Below are 16,421 nucleotides of genomic sequence, written 5' to 3' on the forward strand. Positions count from 1 at the left end.
ACCTTTAATTTTCTTCTTTTGCACACCCTACCAAATTCATCCACCAATCTCTGCAACTTCTCTTCAGAATCTCCCAAGAGCACAGTGTCATCAGCAAAGAGCAGCTGTGACAACTCCCACTTTGTGTGTGATTCTTTATCTTTTAACTCCACGCCTCTTGCCAAGACCCTCGCATTTACTTCTCTTACAACCCCATCTATAAATATATTAAACAACCACGGTGACATCACACATCCTTGTCTAAGGCCTACTTTTACTGGGAAAAAATTTCCCTCTTTCCTACATACTCTAACTTGAGCCTCACTATCCTCGTAAAAACTCTTCACTGCTTTCAGTAACCTACCTCCTACACCATACACTTGCAACATCTGCCACATTGCCCCCCTATCCACCCTGTCATACGCCTTTTCCAAATCCATAAATGCCACAAAGACCTCTTTAGCCTTATCTAAATACTGTTCACTTATATGTTTCACTGTAAACACCTGGTCCACACACCCCCTACCTTTCCTAAAGCCTCCTTGTTCATCTGCTATCCTATTCTCCGTCTTACTCTTAATTCTTTCAATTATAACTCTACCATACACTTTACCAGGTACACTCAACAGACTTATCCCCCTATAATTTTTGCACTCTCTTTTATCCCCTTTGCCTTTATACAAAGGAACTATGCATGCTCTCTGCCAATCCCTAGGTACCTTACCCTCTTCCATACATTTATTAAATAATTGCACCAACCACTCCAAAACTATATCCCCACCTGCTTTTAACATTTCTATCTTTATCCCATCAATCCCGGCTGCCTTACCCCCTTTCATTTTACCTACTGCCTCACGAACTTCCCCCACACTCACAACTGGCTCTTCCTCACTCCTACAAGATGTTATTCCTCCTTGCCCTATACACGAAATCACAGCTTCCCTATCTTCATCAACATTTAACAATTCCTCAAAATATTCCTTCCATCTTCCCAATACCTCTAACTCTCCATTTAATAACTCTCCTCTCCTATTTTTAACTGACAAATCCATTTGTTCTCTAGGCTTTCTTAACTTGTTAATCTCACTCCAATTAGGATTAGTCTGCCTGAAATGCTGATGCATGCAAGTGATTTTCTTTGTGTTTAACAATTTGTTTACATGTAAACTACACAAAGTACAACAACCGAAGTTAAATCAAGTTTATAAAATTGCTCGCAGTGTCCAGAGTATCTTGCTGCTAATTTTGTCAAGGTTGGGAGCTAAAGCAATCATAGTATTAGAGAGAGAGAGAACACAACTTTGTGGTAGCCACAGTCAGTGGCCAAGCTTCAAACACCTTTTATTACAGCAATAAAGGAATAGAGCAGACTGCCTACACATGTCAAAGCCAGTCATAGCATGAACCAGTTCAAGAAGAGAGCCAAAAGATACCTAATGAATGTAGCGACAGAAAGGGAGGAGAATGATTTTTTATTTTTTTAGCTAACACACATGTAAATTTAAATAACTCATTTTACCTTATTCCTAGTATACCTCCTTTATAGTATAATAATAAGATATCTCCTTTATAGTATAACAGTAAGATATTAAAAGGACCCCAATGGAAATAAGTCACTTTGTGTGACTTTTTTGGGCTATGTATGATAATCTATGTAACTGTATTTGTGTATACCTGATAAACTTACTTACATTGTATACTACGTAAAGATATAAAAATTCTATTTATTTATCTTAACAGCTGCTTCTATAACATTAAATTAGTTCTGCTTAGTTCACAAGCATCTCTACCACTGCTAATCCCTCACGTACGTGAATATTTAATGCAATATTACACAATTTAATAATCAGTAACCCACCCTTCCTTCAGAGCATGTGCACTGTCAAGGAAGGGTTGGGACATTTACAGTTTTGAAGTGTAGTACTGGTACCCCTCTGGTAAGACAGTGATGGGGTGAGTGATGGTGAAAGTGTTTCTTCTGTTTTGGGGTCACCCTGCCTTGGTAGGAGACGGCAGGTGTGTTTAAAAAAAAATACTTCTGCAGCTCGGGTAACTACTCGTACTGTTTGTTGCATATTCATATGTTTACAAACAGACATGCGACTCCATCATGCAGTTGAAGAACTGGTGATGTGTAGTTACGGAGTCACAAAGACTTGGAAGCTGTCTCCTACCAAGGTAGGGTGACCCAATAAAAGAGGAAACACATTAACCATCATTCATTATTCAGTTCGAATAACCCTCAAACTTCCAACATTCTAACCCATCCTTCAGAGTGCAGGCACTGTACTTCCCACCTCCACAACTGTAACATCACCACCCATCCTTCACAGTGCAGGCACTGTACTTCCCACCTCTATAACTATAACATCCTCATCCATCCTTCAGAGTGCAGGTACTGTACTTCCCATCCCTATAACTGTAACATCCTCACCCATCCTTCAGAGTGCAGGCACTGTACTTCCCACCTCTACAACTGTAACATCCTCACCCATCCTTCAGAGTGCAGGTACTGTACTTCCCACCTCCACAACTGTAACATCACCACCCATCCTTCACAGTGCAGGCACTGTACTTCCCACCTCCACAACTGTAACATCCTCACCCATCCTTCAGAGTGCAGGTACTGTACTTCCCACCTCCACAACTGTAACATCACCACCCATCCTTCACAGTGCAGGCACTGTACTTCCCACCTCCACAACCGTAACATCCTCACCCATCCTTCAGAGTGCAGGCACTGTACTTCCCACCTCCACAACTGTAACATCACCACCCATCCTTCACAGTGCAGGCACTGTACTTCCCACCTCTATAACTATAACATCCTCATCCATCCTTCAGAGTGCAGGTACTGTACTTCCCATCCCTATAACTGTAACATCCTCACCCATCCTTCAGAGTGCAGGCACTGTACTTCCCACCTCCACAACTGTAACATCCTCACCCATCCTTCAGAGTGCAGGTACTGTACTTCCCACCTCTATAACCGTAACATCCTCACCCATCCTTCAGAGTACAGGCACTGTACTTCCCACCTCCACAACTGTAACATCACCACCCATCCTTCACAGTGCAGGCACTGTACTTCCCACCTCTATAACTATAACATCCTCATCCATCCTTCAGAGTGCAGGTACTGTACTTCCCACCCCTATAACTGTAACATCCTCACCCATCCTTCAGAGTGCAGGCACTGTACTTCCCACCTCTACAACTGTAACATCACCACCCATCCTTCACAGTGCAGGCACTGTACTTCCCACCTCTATAACTGTAACATCCTCACCCATCCTTCAGAGTGCAGGCACTGTACTTCCCACCTCTATAACTGTAACATCCTCACCCATCCTTCAGAGTGCAGGCACTGTACTTCCCACCTCCAGAATTCAAGTCCAGCTAACCAGTTTCCCCTGACTCCTTTCATAACTGTTACCTTACACTTGAACAGCACGTCACATTATAGAGCTGTATGAAAGATAAAACATATCTGATGCAGGAACCTGAATGAGGTGAATGTTGCTGTCAAACACTTACACAGGTTATTGTATGAGATGAACAACACAAACACTTACCCTGGTTGCTAGCTGCTGTGGTGTAAGCTTCTGTTCTCCAGTTTTTCGAACCTAAAATGAATGATATATATTACATTAGCAAATTATAACGATTATCTCTCATATGAATAACTTTTTTTTTTTTTAGCAAGTCGCCTGTCTCCCACCGAGGCAGGGTGACCCAAAAAAGAAAGAAAATCCCCAAAAAGAAAATACTTTCATCATCATTCAACACACATAATCACAGTTTTTGCAGAGGTGCTCAGAACACAACAGCTTAGAAGCATATACCTATAAAGATACACAACATATCCCTCCTAACTGCTAATATCCCAAACCCCTCCTTTAGAGTGCAGGTATTGTACTTCCCATTTCCGGGACTCAAGTCCAGCTATATAAAAATAACCGGCTTCCCTGAATCCCTTCACTAAATATTACCCTGCTCACACTCCAACAGATCGTCAGGTCCCAAATACCATTCGTCTCCATTCACTCTTATTTAACACGCTCACGCACGTTTGCTTGAAGTCCAAGCCCCTCGCCCACAAAACCTCCTTTACCCCCTCCCTCCAACCTTTTCAAGGACGACCCCTACTCCGCCTTCCTTCCCCTACAGATTTATACACTTTCCATGTCATTCTACTTTGATCCATTCTCTCTAAATGACCAAACCACCTCAACAACCCCTCTTCAGCCCTCTGACTAATACTTTTAACTCCACACCTTCTCCTAATTTCCACACTCCAAATTTTCTGCATAATATTTACACCACACATTGCCCTTAGACAGGACATCTCCACTGCCTCCAACCGCCTCCTCGCTGCAGCATTCACAACCCAAGCTTCACACTCATATAAGAGTGTTGGTACTACTATAATTTATACATTCCCTTCTTTGCCTCTATAGATAACATTTTTTGTCTCCACATATACCTCAATGCACCACTCACCTTTTTTCCCTCACCAATTCTATGATCAACCTCATCTTTCATAAATCCATCCACCAACACGTCAACTCCCAAGTACTATCTGAAAACATTCACTTCTTCAATACTCCTCCTCCCCAATTTGATATCCAATTTTTCTTTATCTAAATCATTTGATACCCTCATCACCTTACTCTTTTCTATGTTCACTTTCAACTTTCTACTTTTACACACACTCCCAAACTCATCCACTAACCTTTGCAATTTTTCTTTAGAATCTCCCATGAGCACAGTATCATCAGCAAAAAGCAACTGTGTCAATTCCCATTTTGTATTTGATTCCCCATAATTTAATCCCACCCCTCTCCCAAACACCCTAGCATTTACTTCTTTTACAACCCCATCTATAAATATATTAAACAACCATGGTGACATTACACATCCCTGTCTAAGACCTACTTTTACTGGGAAATAGTCTCCCTCTCTTCTACACACCCTAACCTGAGCCTCACTATCCTCATAAAAACTCTTTACAGCATTTAGTAACTTACCACCTATTCCATATACTTGCAACATCTGCCACACTGCTCCCCTATCCACTCTATCATATGCCTTTTCTAAATCCATAAATGCAATAAAAACTTCCCTACCTTTATCTAAATACTGTTCACATATATGCTTCAATGTAAACACTTGATCTACACATCCCCTACCCACTCTAAAACCTCCTTGCTCATCCACAATCCAACATTCTGTCTTGCCTCTAATTCTTTCAATTATAACCCTACCGTACACTTTTCCTGGTATACTCAGTAAACTTATTCCTCTATATTTTTTACAATCTCTTTTGTCCCCTTTCCCTTTATATAAAGGGACTATACATGCTCTCTGCCAATCCCTAGGTACCTTCCCCTCTTTCATACATTTATTAAACAAAAATACCAACCACTCCAACATTATATCCCCCCCTGCTTTTAACATTTCTGTCATGATCCCGTCAGTTCCAGCTGCTTTACCCCCTTTCATTCTATGTAATGCCTCACGCACCTCCCCCACACTCACATCCTGTTCTTCTTCACTCCTAAAAGATGGTATACCCCCCTGGCCAGTGCATGAAATTACCGCTTCCCTTTCTTCGTTAACATTTAAAAGTTCCTCAAAATATTCTCGCCATCTACTCAAAACTTCCATCTCCCCATCTACTAACTCCCCTACTCTGTTTTTAACTGACAAATCCATTCATTCTCTAGGCTTTCTTAATTTAACTCACTCAAAAAATTTTTCTTATTTTCATTAAAATTTCTTGACAGTGCCTCTCCCACTCTATCATCTGCTCTCCTTTTGCACTCTCTCACCACTCTCTTCACCTTTCTTTTACTCTCCATATACTCTACCCTTCTTATAACACTTCTGCTTTGTAAAAACCTCTCATAAGCTAACTTTTTCCCTTTTATCACACCCTTTACTTCATCATTCCACCAATCACTCCTCATTCCTCCTGCACCCACTCTCCTATAACCACAAACTTCTGCCCCACATTCTAATACTGCATTTTTAAAACTATTCCAACCCTCTTCAACCCCCCCACTACTCATCTTTGCACCAGCCCACCTTTCTGCCAATAGTCGCTTATATCTCACCCTAACTTTCTCCTCCCTTAGTTTATACACTTTTGCCTCCCTCTTACTTGTTGCCATTTTCCTCTTTTCCCATCTACCTCTTACTCTAACTGTAGCTACAACTAAATAATGATCCGATATATCAGTTGCCCCTCTATAAACGTGTACATCCTGGAGCCTACCCATCAACCTTTTATCCACCAATACATAATCTAACAAACTACTTTCATTACATGCTATATCATACCTTGTATATTTATTTATCCTCTTCTTCATAAAATATGTATTACTTATTACCAACCTCTTTCTACACATAGCTCAATTAACCCCTTCAGGGTCCAAGGCCCAAATCTGAAGTGTCCAAGAATTTTCAAAAAAAAAATTTGTTATTTTTTCTTATGAAATGGTAGAGAATCTTTTTGTGAAGGTAATAAAACAAAAAGTACGAAATTTGATGGAAAATTTACAAAATTATGCTTTCGCGAATTTTGATGTGTCAGCGATATTTACGAATCGGCGATTTTGCCGACTTTGACTCCCATTTTAGGCCAATTACATTATTCCAGTCAACCAAATTCTTAGCTATTTCACTAGTATTACTTCTATTCTATCGATTGAGCACAAGAAATTGCCAAGTCAACTGTTTCAACTACAAATTAAAGTGATCGGAAATTGTTAATTTGGCCAATTTAACACAAAGTTCAAAATATTCCAATTTCAAAATAGGGTCCAGAATAAACAATGTAGGCATTCCTGGCACTAAACTAACATTTCCTCTGTTCATTAGTTACGTTTTGAGGCTTTACAAATAAATTCCAATTTGATTTTTTATTCACATAATGAATTTTTATTCACACCAAAAAATAGAAGATTTACTGTTATGCAATACTGTAATAATTGTATAAATATTATCACCATATTTGTGAATGCATATTAGACCCACCAGCTGGCGTGTATTAGACGTGTGAGGTCGTTTGTTTACTCTTGAATATCGGCAAAAATTTAACATTTCTGCTACTTTGAGCTCAGTTTCAAGCCATTTCCAGTGCTAAAACCAATCAAAATCATCTCTATTTCTGTAATATGTCTTCCATTCTATCAAACGAGACCAAGAAATCGCAAATACAACTATAAAAAACATACGAAAAAACACTGCAAACTAGCTGTTTTAATCGAAAAATCATGATTTCAGGTTTTTTTCTCTCATTATGCACAGTGTGCTGCAGGATCTGTTTTATGTGGTGCACACATACCACACAGATGTTTTCTCTCATATCTAGGCCCAAATGTACCACTCACAGTTTATCAGAGTGAGCTGAGCTCATGACGTAGATCTACGGTTTGGACCCTGAACGTAAAGCCGTAGATCTACGGGACGGACCCTGAAAGGGTTAAAGGCTCCCCATTTTCATTTACCCCTGGCACCCCAAATTTACCTACTACTCCCTCCACAACATTTTTGCCCACTTTAGCATTGAAATTCCCAACCACCATTACTCTCACACTTGGTTCAAAACTCCCCACGCATTCACTCAACATTTCCCAAAATCTTTCTCTCTCCTCTACACTTCTCTCTTCTTCAGGTGCATATATGCTTACTATAACCCACTTTTCACATCCAACCTTTATTTTACTCAACATAATCCTTGAATTAATACATTTGTAGTCCCTCTTTTCCTGCCATAACTTATCCTTCAACATTATTGCTACTCCTTCTTTAGCTCTAACTCTATTTGAAACCCCTGACCTAATTCCATTTATTCCTCTCCACTGAAACTCTCCCACCCCCTTCAGCTTTGTTTCACTTAAAGCCAGGACATCCAGCTTCTTCTCATTCATAACATCCACAATCATCTCTTTCTTATCATTTACACAACATCCACGCACATTCAGACTTCCCACTTTGACAAACTTTCCTCTTCTTATTCTTTTTAGTAATCTTTACAGGAAAAGGGGTTACTAGCCCATTGTTCCCGGCATTTTAGTTGACTTTTACAACACGCATGGCTTACGGAGGAAAGATTCTTATTCCACTTCCCCATGGATTTTATTTTTTTTTTTATTATCACACCGGCCGATTCCCACCAAGGCAGGGTGGCCCGAAAAAGAAAAACTTTCACCATCATTCACTCCATCACTGTCTTGCCAGAAGGGTGCTTTACACTACAGTTTTTAAACTGCAACATTAACACCCCTCCTTCAGAGTGCAGGCACTGTACTTCCCATCTCCAGGACTCAAGTCCGGCCTGCCGGTTTCCCTGAATCCCTTCATAAATGTTACTTTGCTCACACTCCAACAGCACGTCAAGTATTAAAAACCATTTGTCTCCATTCACTCCTATCAAACACGCTCACGCATGCCTGCTGGAAGTCCAAGCCCCTCGCACACAAAACCTCCTTTACCCCCTCCCTCCAACCCTTCCTAGGCCGACCCCTACCCCGCCTTCCTTCCACTACAGACTGATACACTCTTGAAGTCATTCTGTTTCGCTCCATTCTCTCTACATGTCCGAACCACCTCAACAACCCTTCCTCAGCCCTCTGGACAACAGTTTTGGTAATCCCGCACCTCCTCCTAACTTCCAAACTACGAATTCTCTGCATTATATTCACACCACACATTGCCCTCAGACATGACATCTCCACTGCCTCCAGCCTTCTCCTCGCTGCAACATTCATCACCCACGCTTCACACCCATATAAGAGCGTTGGTAAAACTATACTCTCATACATTCCCCTCTTTGCCTCCAAGGACAAAGTTCTTTGTCTCCACAGACTCCTAAGTGCACCACTCACTCTTTTTCCCTCATCAATTCTATGATTCACCTCATCTTTCATAGACCCATCCGCTGACACGTCCACTCCCAAATATCTGAATACGTTCACCTCCTCCATACTCTCTCCCTCCAATCTGATATTCAATCTTTCATCACCTAATCTTTTTGTTATCCTCATAACCTTACTCTTTCCTGTATTCACCTTTAATTTTCTTCTTTTGCACACCCTACCAAATTCATCCACCAATCTCTGCAACTTCTCTTCAGAATCTCCCAAGAGCACAGTGTCATCAGCAAAGAGCAGCTGTGACAACTCCCACTTTGTGTGTGATTCTTTATCTTTTAACTCCACGCCTCTTGCCAAGACCCTCGCATTTACTTCTCTTACAACCCCATCTATAAATATATTAAACAACCACGGTGACATCACACATCCTTGTCTAAGGCCTACTTTTACTGGGAAAAAATTCCCCTCTTTCCTACATACTCTAACTTGAGCCTCACTATCCTCGTAAAAACTCTTCACTGCTTTCAGTAACCTACCTCCTACACCATACACTTGCAACATCTGCCACATTGCCCCCCTATCCACCCTGTCATACGCCTTTTCCAAATCCATAAATGCCACAAAGACCTCTTTAGCCTTATCTAAATACTGTTCACTTATATGTTTCACTGTAAACACCTGGTCCACACACCCCCTACCTTTCCTAAAGCCTCCTTGTTCATCTGCTATCCTATTCTCCGTCTTACTCTTAATTCTTTCAATTATAACTCTACCATACACTTTACCAGGTACACTCAACAGACTTATCCCCCTATAATTTTTGCACTCTCTTTTATCCCCTTTGCCTTTATACAAAGGAACTATGCATGCTCTCTGCCAATCCCTAGGTACCTTACCCTCTTCCATACATTTATTAAATAATTGCACCAACCACTCCAAAACTATATCCCCACCTGCTTTTAACATTTCTATCTTTATCCCATCAATCCCGGCTGCCTTACCCCCTTTCATTTTACCTACTGCCTCACGAACTTCCCCCACACTCACAACTGACTCTTCCTCACTCCTACAAGATGTTATTCCTCCTTGCCCTATACACGAAATCACAGCTTCCCTATCTTCATCAACATTTAACAATTCCTCAAAATATTCCTTCCATCTTCCCAATACCTCTAACTCTCCATTTAATAACTCTCCTCTCCTATTTTTAACTGACAAATCCATTTGTTCTCTAGGCTTTCTTAACTTGTTAATCTCACTCCAAAACTTTTTCTTATTTTCAACAAAATTTGTTGATAACATCTCACCCACTCTCTCATTTGCTCTCTTTTTACATTGCTTCACCACTCTCTTAACTTCTCTCTTTTTCTCCATATACTCTTCCCTCCTTGCATCACTTCTACTTTGTAAAAACTTCTCATATGCTAACTTTTTCTCCCTTACTACTCTCTTTACATCATCATTCCACCAATCGCTCCTCTTCCCTCCTGCACCCACTTTCCTGTAACCACAAACTTCTGCTGAACACTCTAACACTACATTTTTAAACCTACCCCATACCTCTTCGACCCCATTGCCTATGCTCTCATTAGCCCATCTATCCTCCATGGATATAAAAGGAAAAGTAATAAGACCAAGAACTATTAAGATAAAATCAAAGAAAACTCAGATGAGTGTGTATAAATAAACGTGTACATGTATGTGTAGTGTGACCTAAGTTTAGGTAGAAGTAGCAAGACGTACCTGTAATCTTGCATATTTATGAGACAGACAAAAGACACCAGCAATCCTACCATCATGTAAAACAATTACAGGCTTTCGTTTCACACTCACTTGGCAGGACGGTAGTACCTCCCTGGGTGGTTGCTGTCTACCAACCTACTACCACAGGATGGTAGTACCTCCCTGGGTGGCTGCTGTCTACCAACCTACTACCACAGGACAGTAGTACCTCCCTGGGTGGTTGCTGTCTACCAACCTACTACCACAGGACAGTAATACCTCCCTGGGTGGTTGCTGTCTACCAACCTACTACCACAGGATGGTAGTACCTCCCTGGGTGGCTGCTGTCTACCAACCTACTACCACAGGACAGTAGTACCTCCCTGGGTGGTTGCTGTCTACCAACCTACTACCACAGGACAGTAATACCTCCCTGGGTGGTTGCTGTCTACCAACCTACTACCACAGGATGGTAGTACCTCCCTGGGTGGCTGCTGTCTACCAACCTACTACCACAGGACAGTAGTACCTCCCTGGGTGGTTGCTGTCTACCAACCTACTACCACAGGACAGTAGTACCTCCCTGGGTGGTTGCTGTCTACCAACCTACTACCACAGGACAGTAGTACCTCCCTGGGTGGTTGTTGTCTACCAACCTACTACCACAGGACGGTAGTACCTCCCTGGGCAGTTGCTGTCTACCAACCTACTACCACAGGATGGTAGTACCTCCCTGGGCAGTTGCTGTCTACCAACCTACTACCACAGGATGGTAGTACCTCCCTGGGCAGTTGCTGTCTACCAACCTACTACCACAGGACAGTAGTACCTCCCTGGGCAGTTGCTGTCTACCAACCTACTACCACAGGATGGTAGTACCTCCCTGGGCAGTTGCTGTCTACCAACCTACTACCACAGGATGGTAGTACCTCCCTGGGCAGTTGCTGTCTACCAACCTACTACCACAGGATGGTAGTACCTCCCTGGGCAGTTGCTGTCTACCAACCTACTACCACAGGATGGTAGTACCTCCCTGGGCAGTTGCTGTCTACCAACCTACTACCACAGGATGGTAGTACCTCCCTGGGCAGTTGCTGTCTACCAACCTACTACCACAGGATGGTAGTACCTCCCTGGGCAGTTGCTGTCTACCGACCTACTACCACAGGATGGTAGTACCTCCCTGGGCAGTTGCTGTCTACCGACCTACTACCACAGGATGGTAGTACCTCCCTGGGCAGTTGCTGTCTACCAACCTACTACCACAGGATGGTAGTACCTCCCTGGGCAGTTGCTGTCTACCAACCTACTACCACAGGATGGTAGTACCTCCCTGGGCAGTTGCTGTCTACCAACCTACTACCACAGGATGGTAGTACCTCCCTGGGCAGTTGCTGTCTACCAACCTACTACCACAGGATGGTAGTACCTCCCTGGGCAGTTGCTGTCTACCAACCTACTACCACAGGATGGTAGTACCTCCCTGGGTGGTTGCTGTCTACCAACCTACTACCACAGGACAGTAGTACCTCCCTGGGCAGTTGCTGTCTACCAACCTACTACCACAGGACGGTAGTACCTCCCTGGGCAGTTGCTGTCTACCAACCTACTACCACAGGATGGTAGTACCTCCCTGGGCAGTTGCTGTCTACCAACCTACTACCACAGGACAGTAGTACCTCCCTGGGCAGTTGCTGTCTACCAACCTACTACCTATTAATATGTAGCATAAATACTGAACAGGCAGGTCCCAGTTAAACAGTGATGAGTTAGGTTTAGGGCTACAGCTGTAAAACAAAAATCACTGTAAGTGAAATACAGTGGACCCTCACCTAACGATATTAATTGGTACCCGAGAACAAATATCGTTAGGCGAGTTTTTTAGCATTAGCCGAGGCAAAATGTTAGCGCTAAAATGTATCGTTAGGCGAATTTAACGTTATGCGATGCGTTCGTTAGGCGAGGGTCCACTGTATTGCCTTTTCTTCACTTTCAAATGCATATAAAAACCTGATAATATGTTTATAATGAACAATAGAGTTAGATCTAAAAAATGCATATACAGCACACATATTATTTACTTTAAAATATTTTCGTCCTTAGCTTACAGTGAGTGGTAAATATATTTATTGCAGGAAGTCTGAATAAATAAAGAATGGCTATAATTGAAAAATGCTGTATTAGTGAAATGCCATAAAATGAAGCGCTGCAAAGTGGGGCCCTCCTGTATATCAATACAAATATGTGAGTACTTGTTAATGTTAATGTTGGGTGTTAATGTTGCAGTCTAAAAACTGTAGTGTAAAGCACCCTTCTGGCAAGACAGTGATGGAGTGAATGATGGTGAAAGTTTTTCTTTTTCGGGCCACCCTGCCTTGGTGGGAATCGGCCAGTGTGATAATAATAAAAAAAAATATATATCAATATGCATACATGAGTGCATACATACATCAATACACATACACAAGTACAAACGTATATCAATACACATGCATGCACATCAAAATTTATCTTTGACGTACTCCTTCATTATTCACTGTCGCACAAGTCATCTTAAAATGTGTAGCACAAGCATCACCATACTGTAAACTATTCGTAATGTATGAAACTGAATGCTGTAAACTTCTAATAATGTCTGAAACTAAGTTCAATGATAAAACTTGCAAATATAGCTTACTAGCGATGAGTGGGACCTGCCTTATATGGGCCAATAGGCCTGCTGCATGTTCCTCCTTTCTTATGTTCATAAGACCTAAAGAGCAAAAAGGCACAATAGTGTGACTGGAACAATACATAAATAACTTGCACATAGGAGACAGAAGGAGCTTATGACAATGTTTCAGTCCGACTTGGGCCAAGTTGGACTAAAACGTCATCAAAAGCTCCTCCCATCTCCTATGTGCAGGTTATTTGTGTATAATTCATACGACCTTCCAGGTTTACCTTGGTGAGCGTATAGGTGTGATACTCTGCTTGGGGTACCGTTGGAGGGGCATGTGCATACAACAGCTTGCCATTCACATAGTCTTTGAGTATATAGCGTGCTGACCGTGGGTTGTCTGGGAGACCTCGCTGTGTCATGAAGCCTCTCATCACTGAAAACAAAAAAATGACTATGTTAATTGGCATCTCAGGCCAATCGTGACAAATCTGGAGGCAGGAAAAATAAAACAATCTATGTTTGGAGTGCTAGTGGTAACATTGTAAATCTATGTTTGGATAGTTAAGGGGTTTAAGTGCAGACATTGTATTTCAGGAAAACCGGTTAGCCGGACTGGTATTTAGTTAGTTACATTAATTATATGTTTATTTACTTATTCAGTGACAGTAGTTATTTATTTACTTATCTATTTACCATATACGTATTCATATTCGACTTATGATATTTTCAACTTACAATGAGTTTATCGGAATGTAACGCTATCGTAAGTCGAGGAACGTCTTATAAGAAAATTTAATGCAAGTACTAACATCCGTATGAATTCAACAATTCTTCTGATGATGGTGGCCTGTTTGCATCTTCCCCTTCCATAGGAGGAGGAAGTTTAATACCATAGATGTTTTCAAACACCTCCCGTGGGATCTGGCTCGCTACAAGGTTGACAGGAGGGACTTCATCTCGCATCTACAAAGTTGGATTAAGTTAAAATTTTAGTAAACATATTAAAACAATAAAGAACACAAAGGCACACTAGCATGACTGGAACAATACACAAATAACCCATACGTAGGAGAAAGAAACTTTATGACGATGTTTCGCTCCAAGTTGGACCGAAACATCTTCATAAAGTTTCTCCTATGTGTGGCTTAGTTGCACATAAATATTAAAACAGCATTTACAAGTTTACTATCACCTGCAAGTTTCTATAATGTTTACCTTCATATGGTACACAGGAAATGCTGTTGCAGCATCAATAATCCCATGCCATCAGGATATGGACACTTAATTTAAGCAAATTATTTGATTGTCCAAAATGTTTCCTGAAGAGTCTCCCACAAATGGCTATGATTTATTCCTGATGCCCATTTTGTTTTGGCTTGGCATACAGCTACTACGTAGAAGACCAAACTTAAGATTCAGTTAGCAATCAGTCTCCAATTTTGCCTGGATTTACAATGTTTTGTGTGACTTTATTAATACATATTTAGCTCTGTACTATTGTTCACTTGGCTATCTCTCTTTTTTGTATATTTAAAAAGTCGTACTTAGTAAACTGTCTAGTTCTTAACCCTTTCAGGGTCCAAGGCCCAAATCTGGAGTCACGCACCAGTGTCCAAGAATTTTCAAAAAAAAAATTTGTTATTTTTTCTTATGAAATCGTAGAGAATCTTTTTGTGAAAGTAATAAAACAAAAAGTACGAAATTTGGTGGAAAATTGACGAAATTATGCTCTCGCGAATTTTGATGTGTCAGCGATATTTACGAATCGGCGATTTTGCCAACTTTGACTCCCATTTTAGGCCAATTACATTATTCCAATCAACCAAATTCTTAGCTATTTCACTAGTATTACTTCTATTCTATCGATTGAGCACAAGAAATCGCCAAGTCAACTGTTTCAACTACAAAATAAAGTGATCGGAAATTGTTAATTTGGCCAATTTAACACAAAGTTCAAAATATTCCAATTTCAAAATAGGGTCCAGAATGAACAATGTAGGCATTCCTGGCACTAAACTAACATTTCCTCTGTTCATTAGTTATGTTTTGAGGCTTTACAAATAAATTCCATTTTGATTTTTTATTCACATAATGAATTTTTATTCACACCAAAAAATAGAAGATTTACTCTTATGCAATACTGTAATAATTGTATAAATATCATCACCATATTTGTGAATGTATATTAGACCCACCAGCTGACGTGTATTAGATGTGTGAGGTCGTTTGTTTACTCTTGAATATCGGCAAAAATTTAACATTTCCACTACTTTGAGCTCAGTTTCAAGCCATTTCCAATGCTAAAACCAATCAAAATCATCTCTATTTCTGTAATATGTCTTCCATTCTATCAAATGAGACCAAGAAATCGCAAATACAACTATAAAAAACATACGAAAAAACACTGCAAAGTTGCTGTTTTAATCGAAAAATCATGATTTCATTTTTTTTCTCTCATTATACACAGTGTGCTGCAGGATCTGTTTTATGTGGTGCACACATACCACATAGATGTATTCTCTCATATCTAGGCCCAAATGTACCACTCACAGTTTATCAGAGTGAGCTGAGCTCATGGCGTAGATCTACGGTTTGGACCCTGAACGTAAAGCCGTAGATCTACGGGACGGACCCTGAAAGGGTTAAGAATTACCGACAAAATGTTAGATAAATGGACGCAGATGCAACTTATGTGATGGTTTGTGGCAACGTTTCACTCTCCAGGAGTGAAACGTTGCCATAATAAAAACATCACATTAGTTACATCTATGCCCATTTGCCTAACATAAGACTGAGCTCACAATTTGCTCAACTGAATTTCCTATGCTCAAATCTTTCTACCTTCCTGTCATTCTAATGGATGTCAATATTAATGAGTTTAAAGCAACATTTAAATTAGATATGGCCTCTGAAATGCAAATGAAAGGAATTTATTATACAGTGGTACCCAGAGTTTCGTACAGCTTCCAACTCAAACAATTACATAAGTCTATTTTTGTAAGTACGCACAGTGGACCCTCGACCAACGATGACATTGTCTAACGTTAAATCCGACTAGCGATACATTTTAACGCAAAAATTTTGCCTCGACTAGCGCTAAAAAACTCGACCAACACGATTCGTTCCGCCTGAGACACGTCCACTTGTGGCCAGTGTTTACAAGCCAGCCAGCCACC

The 16,421-nt window shown here is 40.9% G+C and overlaps 1 protein-coding gene across 1 annotated transcript in view; it reads right to left on the bottom strand.

Annotated features, from left to right (window-relative positions):
* Ns3 (nucleostemin 3) overlaps nt 1–16,421 on the bottom strand; it is a 35,999-nt gene that overhangs the window by 5,527 nt on the left and 14,051 nt on the right. Inside the window, exons 7-9 of the mRNA XM_070102391.1 lie at nt 14,055–14,208; nt 13,527–13,678; nt 3,555–3,605 (exon numbers count right to left, since the gene is read on the bottom strand). Coding sequence (XP_069958492.1) covers nt 3,555–3,605; nt 13,527–13,678; nt 14,055–14,208 — 357 coding nt within the window. The remainder of the gene's footprint in view (nt 1–3,554; nt 3,606–13,526; nt 13,679–14,054; nt 14,209–16,421) is intronic.

This window comes from Cherax quadricarinatus, chromosome 81, assembly GCF_038502225.1.
Source record: "Cherax quadricarinatus isolate ZL_2023a chromosome 81, ASM3850222v1, whole genome shotgun sequence".
In the NCBI taxonomy this organism is placed as follows: domain Eukaryota; kingdom Metazoa; phylum Arthropoda; class Malacostraca; order Decapoda; family Parastacidae; genus Cherax; species Cherax quadricarinatus.